Below are 15,578 nucleotides of genomic sequence, written 5' to 3' on the forward strand. Positions count from 1 at the left end.
AAACCCTGTTGCTTCTCAAGCCACACGGTTCTTGCTGCCTTCAGCATGCATGTTTTCACTAACTGACCACCTCTTGATAATTGGATTTCAATGTGTCATGAGCCAAAAGGCAGCCAACTGTCATTGCAGCATCTCGAAGCCACTGTCTGTGTAGTTCTTGGTTTCAGTGTTGTGTCTGTTCGAGCTCACGAAAACTGCGACGTGTGCAATATCGCCGATCTCCTTTCTGATTCGGACACCAGGTACCTCTTTTCTTTCTTTTTTTATTGTTAAATCCCACCCACAAGCTCACTTCTCCAACCTCCAGGCCAATTACATATTCTCTAATATAGTCAATATCTACAACCATGTTTTTATACCATAGTTTCATTTCATGATGCATAATAATAAATGGTGTGTGTGTGTGTGTGTGTGTGTGTGTGTGTGTGTGTGTGTGTGTGTGTGTGTGTGTGTGTGTGTGTGTGTGTGTGTGTGTGTGTGTGTGTGGGAGGAGCCCCCTCCCTCCCTCCCTCCCTCCAGCAGCAGACAGCTGTGGGTTTGGGTGGGCACTAGGACCTGCAGACTTCTGCCTGCTTGCGGAGAAAAACACGTTGTTTGAGGCAGGAGACTTTATTTGAGGCTCTGACTGTGAGTTGAGCTGCTGCTCAGGACTTTCACTCCACACCTGTAAGAAGAGAAAGCGAGGGGAAGCAGGGTTTGACCCCCCTCCCCCTGGAGGTAAAGAGGAGGGGGGAGACACTAACGACCTGTCACCGGAGAGGATGATGAGGAGGATGAACCTCAAGGTCTGGAAAACCTGACTGGGATGTAAACACGGACCACCAGCCTCTGATCGGGAGGTAATCAATTGAATTGATCTGCTTTTGGGGGGGGGGGGGATTTATAGAGTGATGCCCAAAGTCTTAATCTGTGTTCCGTTTCTGATATTTTGTATGGATGAATGTGAAAAGTTCAATAATTGTGAGATACATTATCAGGACAAGTGATTATGTTCTTAATGTAATGTTTTTGCATTTACAGGTTTACAGTGTTTTGCAGTATCAAAACCTGTAATGACTGCAATAAAATGCATTTTCCTTCCTGCATAACAGATGTGTTCTGCTGCACACACACGTCAAACCAGGAAATATGTTTGTTTTTTCCCTCTATAGATGTTTTGTATGTTATGGATGCACACAAAAAAGTCAACTTTCTGTAATTATATGAATCAAAAAAGCAGTTTTATCCTCATAGTTATGCACCATAATGTAAAGTTTCGGAAGTTTCCCAAAATCAACACTTCTTTCGTCCAACTCCAAGTGATGCTTTTATTTTTCTGATGCCTTCAACAACGATTATTCCTCTAAAAGGTTTTTTAAAACGTCATGAAAGACACTCGGCTTTTGTATTTTTATTTATTTTTTCATTTGGATCCGCCAGTCAATTTGTTCACGTGTTGCTTTGAATAGGTTTCACGACTTGTAAGCTTGTCTAAATAAAGAGGTTGACCACCGGCCAATTTACCACTTAAGATCCTGAGGAACTGTCCGCCACGGCTGTCATATTCACGACACATCAACATGGAGAGGAATCTGTGCTTTCTCTGCTTCCCGGAGCTCTTTGTTGTAGCCTGGCGGTGTTAAATAGGTGGACAGGCCCCACCCTGTCTTTTGTCAGGAATAATGCTCTGTTTGGCCACCCTGCCTCAACTTGTTGCTCTTTCACTGCACCGACACACACACACCTGCTCTCTCCGAGCCACGAGTGCCTCAGGATCCGTAGCACTTAAGGATCAAGTATCTCTAATCTGGCCCTGAAAGCCCCGCGTATGCTGTGAAGTAGTTAACGTATGATAGAAGAAAGCCTCTTTAAGCTCTGAAATATAACAAATATTGAACTGGAGGCGTGTTACATTGACCTCTCGGTACATTTACCCTCCTTTTCCACTCGACGGAACCAAGTGGAATCTGAATTTTTGTCCCAAGCCTAAATCAAGATGCTTGTTTGCTTCCACCGAGTTGAAATCCTATTTCCCCGGTAATCTACGGCGCGAACAAGAGGTTCATTGTTGTCTCACGGCCCCAGATGAAACTCAGGCTGGCATTGCAACATTTAGAGTTTGTAAGCTGACCTCGCCCGCGACGGCGCAGTGAACTACAATCAACAAATCAACCGGTGGAGCGTTTAGACTTACGAGGGATCAGAGTTGGTGTGTTTAGGTTTTCCACAGTTTCTTCCTGGCAGACGTGAGGGAATCCGTTCGCTCTCGCTCACAAAGTTCTGATGGGTTTTTTTCTCTTATGTGTTCGCAGTGTTTTCCGTCACCGTGATGACGCCACGTGAGAGCTCGGTCTCGACTCACCTGCTCCTCCACTTCCTCCTCCTCCTCCCCGTCGCCCTGTCCGTCCTCCGCCCTCCACATCTCCCCACGCTGGTCCCTCACGCACCGACGCCGCTCACGCGCTCCCACTTCAGCGCCCAGACTCGGCTGGACTTCATCACTCACTGCAACTCCACCTGCCTGCACCGAGGAGAGCAGCAGGAGGAGGCGAGGGAGCAGCTCACGCAGAAGCTCTCCTTCGAGACGCTGTATGCGGACGGCTCCCGCACACTCACCACGGTGGACCTGGAGGAGGACGAGCCGGGGGGAGGGCCTTCGCCGTTCGCCTCACCCAGGAGAGGTCCGGGCCTGGGGCCCAGGCGCAAGCGCGTGAGGCGACAGATCTACGGGGCGGACGGCCGCTTCAACATCCAAGGTGACAACTTCCTGTTGGATTACCCCTTCTCCACAGCGGTGCGGATCTCCACCGGCTGCACCGGCGTCCTGGTGTCCCAGCAGCACGTCCTCACGGCCGCCCACTGCGTGCACGACGGGAAGGATTACGTGAACGGGGCGCGGAAGCTCCGAGTGGGCTTTCTGATTCCTCCGTCTCTCAACACCACCAACGGCACCCTCACCTCCGCCAAGAAACCTCTGGTGCGCTGGGTGCGGGTGAAACGCACCCGCGTGCCAAAGGGATGGATCCAGGGTCCTCAGGAGGTCAGCATGGACTTCGATTACGCCCTGCTGGAGCTGCGCTGGCCTCACCGTCGTCCTTTCATGCGCCTTTCTGTGGCTCCATCCTCTGACGATCTGGCAGGGAAGCGCATCCACTTCTCTGGGTTCGACAGCGACCGTCCCGGGGAGCTGGTCTACAGGTTTTGTCCCGTCGAAGAGGAGTCCAGCGATCTGATTTACCAGCACTGCGACGCCCGGCCCGGAGCCAGCGGCTCGGGGGTGTATGGACGAGTTTGGGACGATGGCTTGGAGCGCTGGGAGAGGAAGGTCATCGGGATCTTCTCTGGTCACCAGTGGTTGGAGATAGATGGGGAGAACCGAGATTACAACGTGGCCGTGCGCATCACTCCCCTGAAGTTTGCTCAGATCTGTTACTGGGTGTACGGAAACCGACTGGACTGCGTGACTGAGTGAGACCGAGGGTTAGGGTTAGGGTTAGGGTTAGGGTTAGAAAACAGGAGAGCAAGCACAATGGACCGGTCACCAGTCCATCACAGGGCGAACAGAGACCGACAACCACACCCATAGTCACCAATCAGCCTCAAACACATGTTTTTTGGACTGTGAGGAGGAAAGTGGAGAACCTGCAGAAAACCCAGACACATAATCGCACTCCCGCACTAGAACCAGGGATGTTTTCATGGTGAGACAGGAGCATTCACCACTTCTCCTCGACTTGTGCCTGTGAGATCATCACCTCAGCATCTTTTAATACGTTTTCACCCACAGTAAGTCTTTCCATAATGTTCACAGAAGCCACTTGTTACAAGAGCAGAAAAACTTTCCTGGAGGATGCCACTAGCAGCAGGTTATTTATACACACTGGTGTTCGAGGGCATTTCTTGTCATTCTGTCTTTTTAAGGATCAGTCGCCTCCTGCTGCTCTGAATAAAGATCAAAAGCCTTTCGATGAATAATGACAAAACTTTTTTCATTGCGGATGGGGGGGGGGTCCGTGTTAATTTTATTTTTGGAAGAATGCTGATATATTTTAATAAACAGAGATTTATAACAGCGTTTGTGTCAGAAGACTTGATTTGGTTTCACGAGTGGTGTTGCATCGCTCCCCTGTGGTCATATTGAGAACTGCATCCTCATCCTGAACGGAGAATAAGGTGGGCATTTGTAGATTTATTTTATGACACAATAGACCATTGAAAGCTTTTGAGTGTCCATTATAAAGTTTTTAAATACACTACAAATTAAATCCTTCACCAATTCGAGTGATCATGTAAACACATTAGGTTGAAAACCAGTTATGAGTTTGTGAGAAATCAGATTAAATCACCTGGATTTCTTTGCATGTATACCCATCAATCTCATTTAGTCCAACAAGTAAGCAGAGAGCAAAACGAGTCAGTAGTTTAGTGCTTTTTTTATTAGAGATAAGGAGACGATACAAAACATCCACCATTCAATATCCAGACTACACTGCCAGCCTCTCATACACATCGCTCTCCCAGACCTTCATGACACTTTCAAAGAAATCGAGGATATCCTGTGTCTTCTCGGACTTGACCCGAATATGCGGTTGTCGTGGCGATAATCCGGAGCACATAAACGCTATTCGGACCAGCCCGAGTTTTTGTCTTTAACAAGTACGAGGAATGTTGTCTGTGAAATTACATCAAATGCCATATTTTTCTGACATGGAAGTGGAAAATAAGGAATAACTCAAGTTTTGGAATTTGCATGTTCAAAAAAAAATAAAAAAAAAACCCAAAACAAAAACAAAAACAATGGCATAACAAAGAGGTAAAATATATATATTTAAACGGTGTTCCTCCAGAAAAAGTTTTGATACATCTGGTGCAAGCAAGAGTGAATTAGTTCAAAACTACACCTAGTCTCAACTACACACACTTACAAAACTTAACTAGAAGTTTGGCCCAAAAAAAAGTAGTTGGAACAAATATTTATCAGGATTCAGTGGCTGGAAAACTATAAGGTTGATGTCAGTCCCTTCCTCTGGAACCTGGAAAGAACTAAATTCTGCTCCTGAACTGGAACAATAACTGTATTTGAACTTTTATCATCGTCCTAACTCTGTTCTATTTTACATTTCTTCTTTTCCGTGTTTTGTTTATGCTTTTTTTTTTTTTTTTATGTTGCATGAACTGGAATGACAGAATGCACTTTTTTGTTGTTGTTTTTAAAACTCACTTGACCCCCAAACCCACCCACACAACATTCCCTCCCCGAAATAATGATGCTGGTTCTGATTTTCCCCCTTCTCCACACCCAACTGGAATGAACAGCTAAAACTCAACAGGTGTGTCTGAAAACTTCAGTTGAAGCTGGAGGAAAGTGGACAAATATTTATATAGGGGATCCTTCCAGGCTGATTACTGATGAGCCGCCCAGCTTCTCTGCCAGGGTGTGCCGGTCTTTGAGATCCTCCAAACCGTTCACCTGCCACTCGTGCTTGATGCCTGAAACCCAACAAGGAATGGAGTTGTGCGATTAGTTCGGGGTACATGTCCATGTCTCATTTATGCAAACCTCTGACAAAACGGTCGACTATGAACTTCACTTTCTGTGTACCAACACTATTTTTTTTTTTTTTTTATGTTTTTCTCACCATACATGCACTTACACAATTGTCTCTAAAAATAACCCGACCTCTCTGACTCTTAAAAACTCATATCGGCTTAATGATTAAGGAGACGCAACGTCAGTGAAGGTTGGAGCTGATCTAACCTGACAAATCACTTTCTGATTTTGAGTTTTCCCCAAAATAGGGAAAATCAAAAACAACAATTTTCACCAATTAAAAGAAAGTGGAGGAGCCAGGCAGAACATGCAAACGCCACACAAAGAGGCCTTCACCAGAAAAAAAAACTGGAAATATTCCGGCTGTGACGCAAGAGAGCACGTCAATACACCAGCATGTATGTAACCATTCAAGCAAAAACAGTCCAAGTTTTAATGAAAAAAAAAAAAAAGAAAAAAAAAGGTCAAAGCTGGTGTCATTTGTGGAGTTTTGAATCGTACTAGTGTTCGGTGGAACAATTAAAACAAACAAGCCATTGTTATAAGTCAAGATCGTATCAGCCCGCAGCTAACCAAGGGAGAAAGGTAATATCTGGGACACTTGTTACCGTCTTTTCACCTTTGAAATCGCTGCGAGGTAGAAGAGTAAAGCTGCTACTCACCCTCAAATTTCCTCTTGATAGCATCTTTTGAACTGGCATAGATCATCTTGCTTTTCAGGGGCGCGCTGTCTGGAGCCCTGTGGAACGGAGGACAACTTTAGAACAGGTCTTAAAAAAACTAAAAAGTTTTATCCGTTTTCAAAAGCTGCCCTCACCAGAAAATGAAGACCAGGTCCTCCTTCTTTGTTTCTTTGGTCTCGTAGGTGGCGTCGTACAGGGCGTAGCGGCAGTCGTCTGCGGGCAGCATCTTCACCAGGTGCTGGTATGGATCCTGCACGGTGGTTCCCAAGTCACCCAGGAGGATTTCTTTGCCGTCGTCCAGAACAATGTTTTTGAGGTCCTTGCTGAGGCAGAACAGGATGGCCTTCTTCCTCCTCTTCTTCTCCTCCTCGTTGGCCTGAGCCTTGCGCACCTTCATGTCATTGAAGACGGCGATGACCTCATCTGTGACTTTCACTCCGGAGGCCTGCGGGGAAACACGTCTGTCAATGCCGAGCGTATTGTCTGTCAAGTTTCACATGGCTGCTGGTCGCACTGCAACAGATCACGTTTCTCAACATAAGGCGCAGAGAAGAGTTACTGCTTGACACGTCATTGACCGAGTCGGTTACATCTCATGATGCCAGAAAATTATTCACACGAGTTTGTTTTCTTGAATTAAATTAAAATATTCACAAAGCTTTGAGAATGAAAGAAACTTTTCAGTTTTTGTTTGGCAAAAGATGCTCCCAAGTGTTTCAGATTGCAATGGCCTGGTGCGAGAATGTTTTAAACTGTGGTAGTTTTGTCAGGAGGAATGAAAACTTCTTAGGTTCCGACTGTAAAGACGTTAAGCATTTCAAACAACCACTTCACTAACCGCATAACTTTATTATAATGCTTGAATTTCAGAGGCGAGCCAAAAAGAGGAACAACATGCAACTTGTGTGACGATCATTCTAAAATGTCAACAAATATCCTTACCATTGTTCTACACTAAGTATCTTTGGGAAATATTAACTCGGGTTAAAAAACTTTATTAGCTTCACTGATTTTCTGGGAAAAGATTTTGTTTTTGTCAACAGGACAAATGAATCTTTATTCTCATGAGAATGAAAAACAATCAGCAGACCGACATTGACAATGAGGCGAGTTCTACGCTGACCTGTCAGAAGGAAACAGCTGTGGGAGTCGTTTGCTGGTCACAAGCGATGATTTAGGCTCAGCAGATACAGACAACATGAAGCTGAAGAAAAGGCCCGAGAGGGCGGCATGTGACTGTCACACAGCAGGAATGTTCCGACAGGAACCAGCGATAAGGAAGGAGCACTAAAAGGTGCGGCTGTTTGCCCTGCTGGACGAAGCAAAGTGACGACTGGTGCAGGAGAATAAGCGCCGATCAGCGCGTCACTTCAGGTTTTAAAAAGGTCATTCATGAAGGTTCGGTGGCAAGAACAACAAAGACAATAAAACTCCACTTGGAAAATAAACTATAAGAGAAGGTGAGCCGTCAGGTGTGATACTTTACACAAGACCATCAAGCTCCTGCTCGACTGTGTTTATGATAAAAGACCTGGATGGAAGGCCTTGAACATTTGAAGGCTTCATGACAAGACATAGGTGATGGTTTTTCGACCCCCCCCCATAGATCCTGGTCCTCTGGCTCAACACATCAAGCCCACCATAATAATAATAATTATAGTAAAAAAAAAAAACCTTCCTTCAAACATGAAGCTTGACTGCCACATCAAGGAGGCGGTTCAATGTAGCTTCTTCCACCCGAGGGAGCTGGCGCAAATAAATAAAGCCAGTATTTCATACAGCATTTTGAAACGGTAATCCACGCCTTTGTTTCCGCTCGGCTGGATTACGGCAATGCCCTTTATGTTGGGGTTAGTGGGAACTCCGTCGCTCATCTTCAGCTGGTTCAAAACGCTGCTGCCATCTTTGAACTATAAAAAGTGAAATATGAGCATATTTCACCTGTTTTAGCTTCACTTCCCTGGCTGCCTGTTCATTTTAAGATTGTTTTGCTTTTGAATCCTTCTATGGTTTTGCCCCACCTCTTCTCCTCAGAGGCATTTATTTGTACTAATTTTTTAGCTCTTTAGATGCATATATTTCTGTTAAGGTTGTTCATTTCTGTGTCTAGCACTTTGTGTCCCTGTGATCATTTTCTGCGTTTTCTAAATAAAAGGTGGATTGGAAGATCTTTCCTGTAAAAGCCGGCCATGTTGGCGAGGGTGCGGTCAGGAATTGAGCAGTTCAGTGTCGAGTTCACACACACAATGAGCCCTCTGTTGTAATATAGAATACAAGTCACATCGCCACGTCTCAGCTGCCCCATAAAGTAACTCAGTCATGTCCTCTGACTTTGTTATGGCCCTGTGCATCACAGGAAAACACAGTCTCATGAGAAGGTGACTGCTACGTAAAAGCAAAGAGTTATTGGAAAACCCCCAAAAAGGCAACAATGAAGAGCAAGTAATACCAAGGAAAGGTTCCTGGTGCATCGCCGCACGGGCTGACACTGTTTGCTCAGGCTGTTTAAGGCTTGTATGAGATAACAGTGTGATCATTAACCAGAAAACCACCATAACTTCCTTAATCCCTCACAACTTTAAACAACTCACTACTCCAACACCCCTTCACTGTTTCTGTGCATGAAAAGGAAACATGTGACATCCGTTATGATAGTAACAGGTTGTGTTTGCGTCCTCAAAATGGTCATACATTTGCTTTGAGTTTCGCAGGTCTATGTCCTTAATGCTTTATGTTTTGTAACAGCAAGGTGCAGTAACATCACCATGGAGATATTGCTGCACCCTCCTCCTTGTCTAATCTTATCTTCAGGACAAATTTCACTACCAAGTCAGTTACATCAGACTGTTGATCCAATCCTATGAAAAATGGTGTTGCACGCAGATTTAAACAGATTCAGGCTGTGATTAGTGCACACTCAGCTATTTGAGGAAGACAACAACAGAAATTGCAACACAATATGCATATTCTCCTATAGATTAAGGCGAGCGTTCGGTACAAAACTGTTTTGTCAAATGAATCATTTCGAGTTGAAAGAGAGGAAAAAACCCAAAAGGATTTATTTTAAAGGATGTTTCACGATAAGAAAATGAAACCCAAAGCATTGTATGCCTTTGCAATACAAACATTAAAATAACCTAATCTGGTGACAAGATATCAAATATAGATCTTTAACAAAACTAACACACTACGAAGCTGATTTTTAAATGCTCAAGAGTAATTATTATAAGGGAAGAGGCCAACATTACCAATTCATTAAGATAAAGCCATATCTACATTGCTCAGTTTTAGATGCAACTTACATGCATTGTTTAGATTTTTTTGCTTCACTGTTTGATGAATTTGAATGAAGATATCTGATTGTTCTGCCCACCACACAAGCTTTTTTTTGCAAAGACATCCTGATGTGATCATTCTATAAAGTAGGTTCTGTTGTAATTGTGCTGCACGTTGCAAACATCTATTTGTGTTACGTGGGACTGGAGGAGAAAAAAAAAATCCCATCAAGACAAAGCCTAAAACTAATCTTTTACGTTTATTTCTAATAGGGAATGATGTGATCAACGAATGAATAAGTGAAGGTTTGCAGGAGACGCGCCGCGCCGACAGACAGCGGCCCGTTAGCTTTAGCTCCGGGGCATAACTGTCACTCAAACGTTACATAACGGAGAGAATTACTTTGAATACACGGCTCGATCGCACAGCGACGGAAGATACACTAAGAGGGGAAAATAGCAGGTGTCAAACCGCAGCGGGCTGAATGTTTGAGCACAGCCGATGTGACCGGGAGACTAAACAAAATGGTCTTTGCACCAAATTCAGGGTGGGGCCGTGAATGCAGCACGCGCACATGTGTGCGTTGGCCTGCTATATAAGGACAAACCGCTCGAAACCTCCGCCAATACGGGCGTTTAACGCCGCACCACCGCCAGTCGGCCTTATTTACGAGAAACGTTCCTCTGGTATCACGTTAAAACTAAAAATTCTAAAAAAAAAAAAAAAAATGAGCCGCATCATGCGGGACGCCGCTAGAGGAGGGGGAGGAGGAGGAGTGGGGCGTCCGCAGACAAAGAGCGGAGAAATCTCAGCGAGCAGCCATAATGGCAGTCATCTCCTCCCCCGCTAGAAGCTAACGGTCTGCGAGCGGCGGCGCGGCCTCTGGGCGCCGCTGCACCTGCTCGAGCTCGAGCCTCTCTGACACGGAGCTCCGAACAGACCGTAACGTCCGTGCAGGAAGCACCGGGCCAGCGTCATGGTAACCGGGGAAGGGAGGGGGGGGGGGGGGGGTGACGTTCACCCGGGCAGGCCCTCTTCCCGGAGCCACTTTTAGTCAAAAAAAAAAAAAAAGATCGAAATGGCGCCACTTGATTATGGTCACTTTGTTGGTTGTTGCGCTTGTCGCACTGCCGTTTGGTAATTTTCCAGACATGATGCCGATTTAAACGGCTTTACCGCGCTCAAGGAGCCGTTATTAACGTCCGGGGAACCGGATCCGAGCCTCAACGTTAGCTCCTGCGGCACGCAACCGGCGTCGGGTGTTTCATCGGAAAAACTGACATACCGAAGCAGGATATGAGCCCAAAACTCCCCAACGCAACGAGAATAAGTCTAAATGAAAGGGTACCGTTTAAAATAATCCTCAGTTTGAACGTTGAACTCACCATTGTTGTCGCTCTGGGATCGTCTGCTTCGAGTTGAACGGACTTGGATGACAGAATGAACCTCTCACTTGCTCATTGAATGCACGACGCGGACGCGCGGTTATAAAGAGCGAGCCCGAGTCGGGGCGCGTGCACGAGGAGGAGCGCTTGTGAAATTACTAGGACAGTCCGGTTTATTATTGTCGTCACCGCACTGCATCCCCAATTAACACAAGAGCATACATGACTCAGCACACTATGATTTAATTTGATATGGAATGCAGTTACCATTAAAGAGTTACCATTCTATGAGAAAAGAAAACATGGCACATTGAAGATAAGGATACTTGAAAGTGAGGAAAAAATTTACTTCAATCAAATACAAGTGAATTAATCAGTCACAATTCAATTAATTTCAGTTTTTTTTATATAGTGCCAAATACAGGACAACAGGGGCTTAATATAATTACTTGGAATGTATAGCAGGTGACAGTGTGATTTGTAATAGGTACCAATTGTTATTACATATATAGGATATTTATTTCAACTATACATTCTTGTGCTTTGCACACTTTTCTGCAGCCTCGGTGTGATGAACGAAGAAGTGAGATTAAATTGTCAGTTTTTGTCAGAGAAAACAAAATGCACATCGTAATTGCATGGTAATGGCAGTCCTGCATCCTTCAAGAACTGTGGAGACTCACAATGTTTCTCCTGTTGGACATGTTTGATCCATTTAGGTATAAACCAGACTCTAGGTCAGAACCAGACTTTGAAGTGGCGTCTTTCTGCTGCACCGGTTTTGAGTTAGAGGATAGAAGGAGGACAGAGACAGAGAGCAACAAGCAAGAGCTTGTCATAAAGCTTACAGTTAGGACTTCAACCAGCCCTAATTGTAAGCTTTATCAAATAGAAACATCTTAAGCCTAACCTTAAAAGCAAAGACTGTGTCAGTCTCCCTGACTGAAACTGGGATCTGGTACCACATGAGAGGAGCCTGATAGCTGGAAGCTCTGCCTCCCAATCTACTTTTAGATAACGAACCTCCAGGAATCCAGCAGTCTGAGAACCAAGTGTTTTGATGGGGTGATATGGGACTAATAGTTCTTTAAGATATGACAGAGCCTGGGTGTTAAAATTGTAGGTTAAAAGAAGGGTTTCAAATTGTATTCTAGATTTAATAGAAAGCCAGTGAAGAGAAACTCATTATTGGAGTGATGTGATCTCTCCTGCTGGTTCCTGTCAGTACTCTCGCTGCAGCATTTTGAATCAATTGAAGACTCTTTAAGTCCTGATTATAAAGACATAACAGGGGAAAGAAAACAGTCCTGCAGACTTGTTTAATAAGTTCTGTTCAAAGTAACTCCCACGTTCCTCACAGTGCTTTTCTATATGTAGATAATAAAATATAATAACTTCTGTTTTATCTGAATTCAGAAGCAGAAAAGTACAGCTCATACAGGCATTTGTGTCTTCCAGGCAATTTCTAGTTTAACAAGTTGATCAGTATCTTCTGGTTTCACAAATAAATAGACATGTGTGTCATCTGCATAGCAATGGAAGTTAAAGGAGTGCTTCTTGATAATATTCCCTACAGAAAGCCTGTATGATATGAAAAGTATAGGTCCTAATACAGAACCCTGTGGAACTCCATTTTTAACTTTAGTCTGAGAAAATCACAGATTTCAGATAAACACGATAACACGAGTAGTTGGGATTGTTTCATTTAGGCTGAGGTATTCTTCCCCTGTAACCAGCTTTCAATGTGGGTAAACAAGCCAAAACGTTGATCACTTTTTAAATCATATGCGAGTATAGATTTGGATGAATGAAATCAGATTATTGTGGGATTATGTTCTGCTAGTTTGGATTTCAATTAACTGTCTGAGATTTAACTCATCTCCTGAGGATTCCAGGTCGTCTTAAGCAACATTGTCCACAAATACGTATTAATCTAAATGTAATTATGGTTATTACACATTTTCAAACTGTTTTCATTGCGACACTTTTCTGTTTATAGTCTCTCTCTCTCTCTGGCCGGGGCGTCCAGTCACGAAATCAAACGTACCCGGTGGTCTGCGCAATGCCTGATGGGAGTCTGTGTTTGTATCGTGTTTGACGCGAGCGACACGAATCTACTCTTTTGTGAATAAATACGTTATTAAACGCCTTATTGTGGGATGGAATAGGTCTGAAGACTGAAATACAATTTGAAAAGTCCACATACGCGAATTCTGTGACGCACTGCCGATTTACGTTTTTTTTCCATTTTTACTCTTTTAATGCAACAATATGAGCCTAAAAGTCGTTGTGCGCCACGAGCGCGAGTTTGTGGATTTGGTGACGGAGTAATAAACACAAGACAACACAAGTTTATAATCTAATAACTTCGTCACATTTTTTGCGATGCGATCGTAAAACGCTTGTATTCGACATGTCGTCACTTTAACGAAGCAGATTCACATAAATGTCCAAAGGCAACGGCTTTATCGTGTGTTTGTTCACAGGCTCGGGTCTCTGAGGCATCATAGCGTGAGGGGCGATGCTTCGAGTATTGCCGTGACCGACATTCAGCTCCCAGTCAGGGGTAGAGGGGTTTTGTTTTTGTGGTGGGAGGAAAGTCTCCGCTATCCTTCGCTCCTCCTCTTCCTCCCCCCTCCCCTCTCTGTCTTTATGTTGGACTCACTTCCAAATATGGAAGTGAACGGGGAGCGGCGCGTGAACGCGCACCGCTATCGCTCCCTGACGCGACGAGGGCTGGGCTGCGACGCCGACCACCATATAAGGAATGAAGCGACACTAAATTCACCAGGAGAGAGAGAGAGAGAGCGAGTTAGAGAGAGACACAGAGAGAGAGAGAGCGGGAGGAGGGGGCACGTGAGGCTGAATCTGCACATTTGCACCAGGGGTTAAAATGAGTGTCTATGAACACACTTCAGTTCACAGAACAATGGAGACCACCCTGCACACAAACAGAACTACATTCATTCATTTTTTTGTGGAAAAAAAAGCAAAACAAACAAACAAACTGGTGATTTCAAAAGTTTCTGTCTTCTGTCTACCAAAGAAGGAACGATTTCAGGAGATATTGCGGGACCCTTGGTGCTCTCGCCTCACAGAAAGATGGTCATGGGTTCAAATACCGCCGGGGGGCTTGTCTGCGTGCAGTCTGCATATTTCCCACTGTGCAAAGAAACAATCATGTGAGGTTAATTGTTGACCTTAAATTACCCCTTGATGTGAGTGTGTGGGGCCCTCCCACACAGTCTTCATCCCAGAGAAGCACATTCCAAAATGGCATGTTAGAAAATGCCAGAACGCAAATGACAAAATTCTTGTTTTTATATAAGGTTGTCACCGTCCATTCCTCTTCATCATGTCTGTAATTTGTGTACACCTGATGCTTGTTTCCTCTTTTGCTTCTATTGCCTAACAGGATATACTGCCAACATTTCAAAAATATTATCTTTATATTATTAAATTTTTTTTTTTTTATTTTTTTTTTAAATACCCAATGCGAAAAAGCTGGTATTTACTAAAAAAAAAGTCTAAAAAGACTACAATGTCTCTCTCCAGACCCATGTTGAAAATAAATTTAAAAAAAGGCTGTATCACAATTCCTGCACACAATTCCACAGCCCAAATAATTATGGAAAAATAACAATGAAATGACCAAAGGACGGTGAGGGAGAGCAAAACAGTAAACAAAAATAAATGAATGAATGAATGAATACACTCAAGAAAATGCGTAAGCAGTTTCAAGCTTTATTTATTCTTTATAAAACTGCATTTTACATTTCCTGGCTACCATTCCCCTGCAAGAGATGATTACATTAGCACAATATTGCATGCGTTTATCCACATTTGGAATAAGCCGTGTGCAAAAACAAAAACATCAAGAAGGAGGGAGTGTGTGTGTGGGGGGGGGGGGGGGGGTCACAACAGCTTGTAGAACATCCTAAAGTTTCCTCCTTGAGTGGAAAGAGACAGACGTGGAAAGTGCAAAATGATCTCTATGGTCATGAGTGGCCCCTCATAGCTTCAACCTCAAGTAACATGTCATCACTGGGGGATCAAATCATCAATCAGCGTCTTGTTTTTACACCCGAGTGCAGAAAACATAAGTTGTCAAAGTGCACATTGCTGCTTCATTATAGCCTCCAGGATCCCACATCCTCTCCCAGGCTAAACAAGATTGGGACTGATTTTAAAAACACTAAAAGATTCCTACTCCACTTTCTAGAAAATAAATTCAACTGAAAAAGAAAAAAAAAGAAAAGAAAAGAAATTGCATTATGAGATGTAGGGCACGGGTGGAAATAATCACTGGGTTTTTAATCCTCCATCTGATTCGGCAATGGCCTGAGAAGCTCTGCGTGGCCCCAGAAAGAAAGAAAAAAACAAAAGAAAAGAAACTAAAGCCTAACAAATCCACTGCATGGTCGTGCTTTGTAACCCTCAGTAACAAAGAACCATGACTGCACACAGTAAAAAGACTAAACCTAAATCAATTTATGATTGGTCAAGATTTCAAGCTGAACGACAGCCCTGGACAAGTATTTACTTTATCAAAATGAGACTCTCAAAAATAGATTGACAATGAAACTCAAACAATTTGTAACAGTAAAGATAAACAATTCCAAATGTTTTCATTAGGTTGATTGCTGATTTAATTTTTTTTATGTAATCACAGAGAAGGCCGCGTCTCTCCTGAGGAGACTTTAA

At 43.9% G+C, this 15,578-nt stretch overlaps 2 protein-coding genes across 2 annotated transcripts; one reads left to right on the forward strand and one right to left on the reverse strand.

The window, feature by feature from the left end:
• Positions 1 to 575: 575 nt before the first annotated feature.
• prss23 (serine protease 23) lies at positions 576 to 4,831 on the forward strand. Its single transcript, XM_080465338.1, has 2 exons — positions 576 to 839; positions 2,292 to 4,831. The coding sequence occupies exon 2, from the start codon at positions 2,309 to 2,311 to the stop codon at positions 3,449 to 3,451; it is 1,143 nt and encodes a 380-aa protein (XP_080321464.1). The 5' UTR covers positions 576 to 839; positions 2,292 to 2,308; the 3' UTR covers positions 3,452 to 4,831.
• A 226-nt stretch (positions 4,832 to 5,057) lies between these two features.
• Positions 5,058 to 10,996, reverse strand: cfl1 (cofilin 1). The gene is made up of 4 exons (XM_080465347.1): positions 10,875 to 10,996; positions 6,348 to 6,658; positions 6,193 to 6,269; positions 5,058 to 5,469 (listed from the first exon to the last, which is right to left on the reverse strand). The coding sequence occupies exons 1-4, from the start codon at positions 10,875 to 10,877 to the stop codon at positions 5,357 to 5,359; spliced, it is 504 nt and encodes a 167-aa protein (XP_080321473.1). The 5' UTR covers positions 10,878 to 10,996; the 3' UTR covers positions 5,058 to 5,356.
• Positions 10,997 to 15,578: the final 4,582 nt, after the last annotated feature.

This window comes from Lipophrys pholis, assembly GCF_963383615.2.
Source record: "Lipophrys pholis genome assembly, chromosome: 6".
NCBI classification, from domain to species: Eukaryota; Metazoa; Chordata; class Actinopteri; order Blenniiformes; family Blenniidae; genus Lipophrys; species Lipophrys pholis.

Coding starts and splice junctions, on each gene's coding strand:
- prss23 (XM_080465338.1), top strand. CDS start 2,309: ATGACGCCACGTGAGAGCTCGGTCTCGACTCACCTGCTCCTCCACTTC.
- cfl1 (XM_080465347.1), bottom strand. Junction 6,270..6,347: donor GACCTGGTCTTCATTTTCTG/GTGAGGGCAGCT, acceptor TCCGTTCCACAG/GGCTCCAGACAGCGCGCCCC. Junction 5,470..6,192: donor TATCAAGAGGAAATTTGAGG/GTGAGTAGCAGC, acceptor GTTGGGTTTCAG/GCATCAAGCACGAGTGGCAG.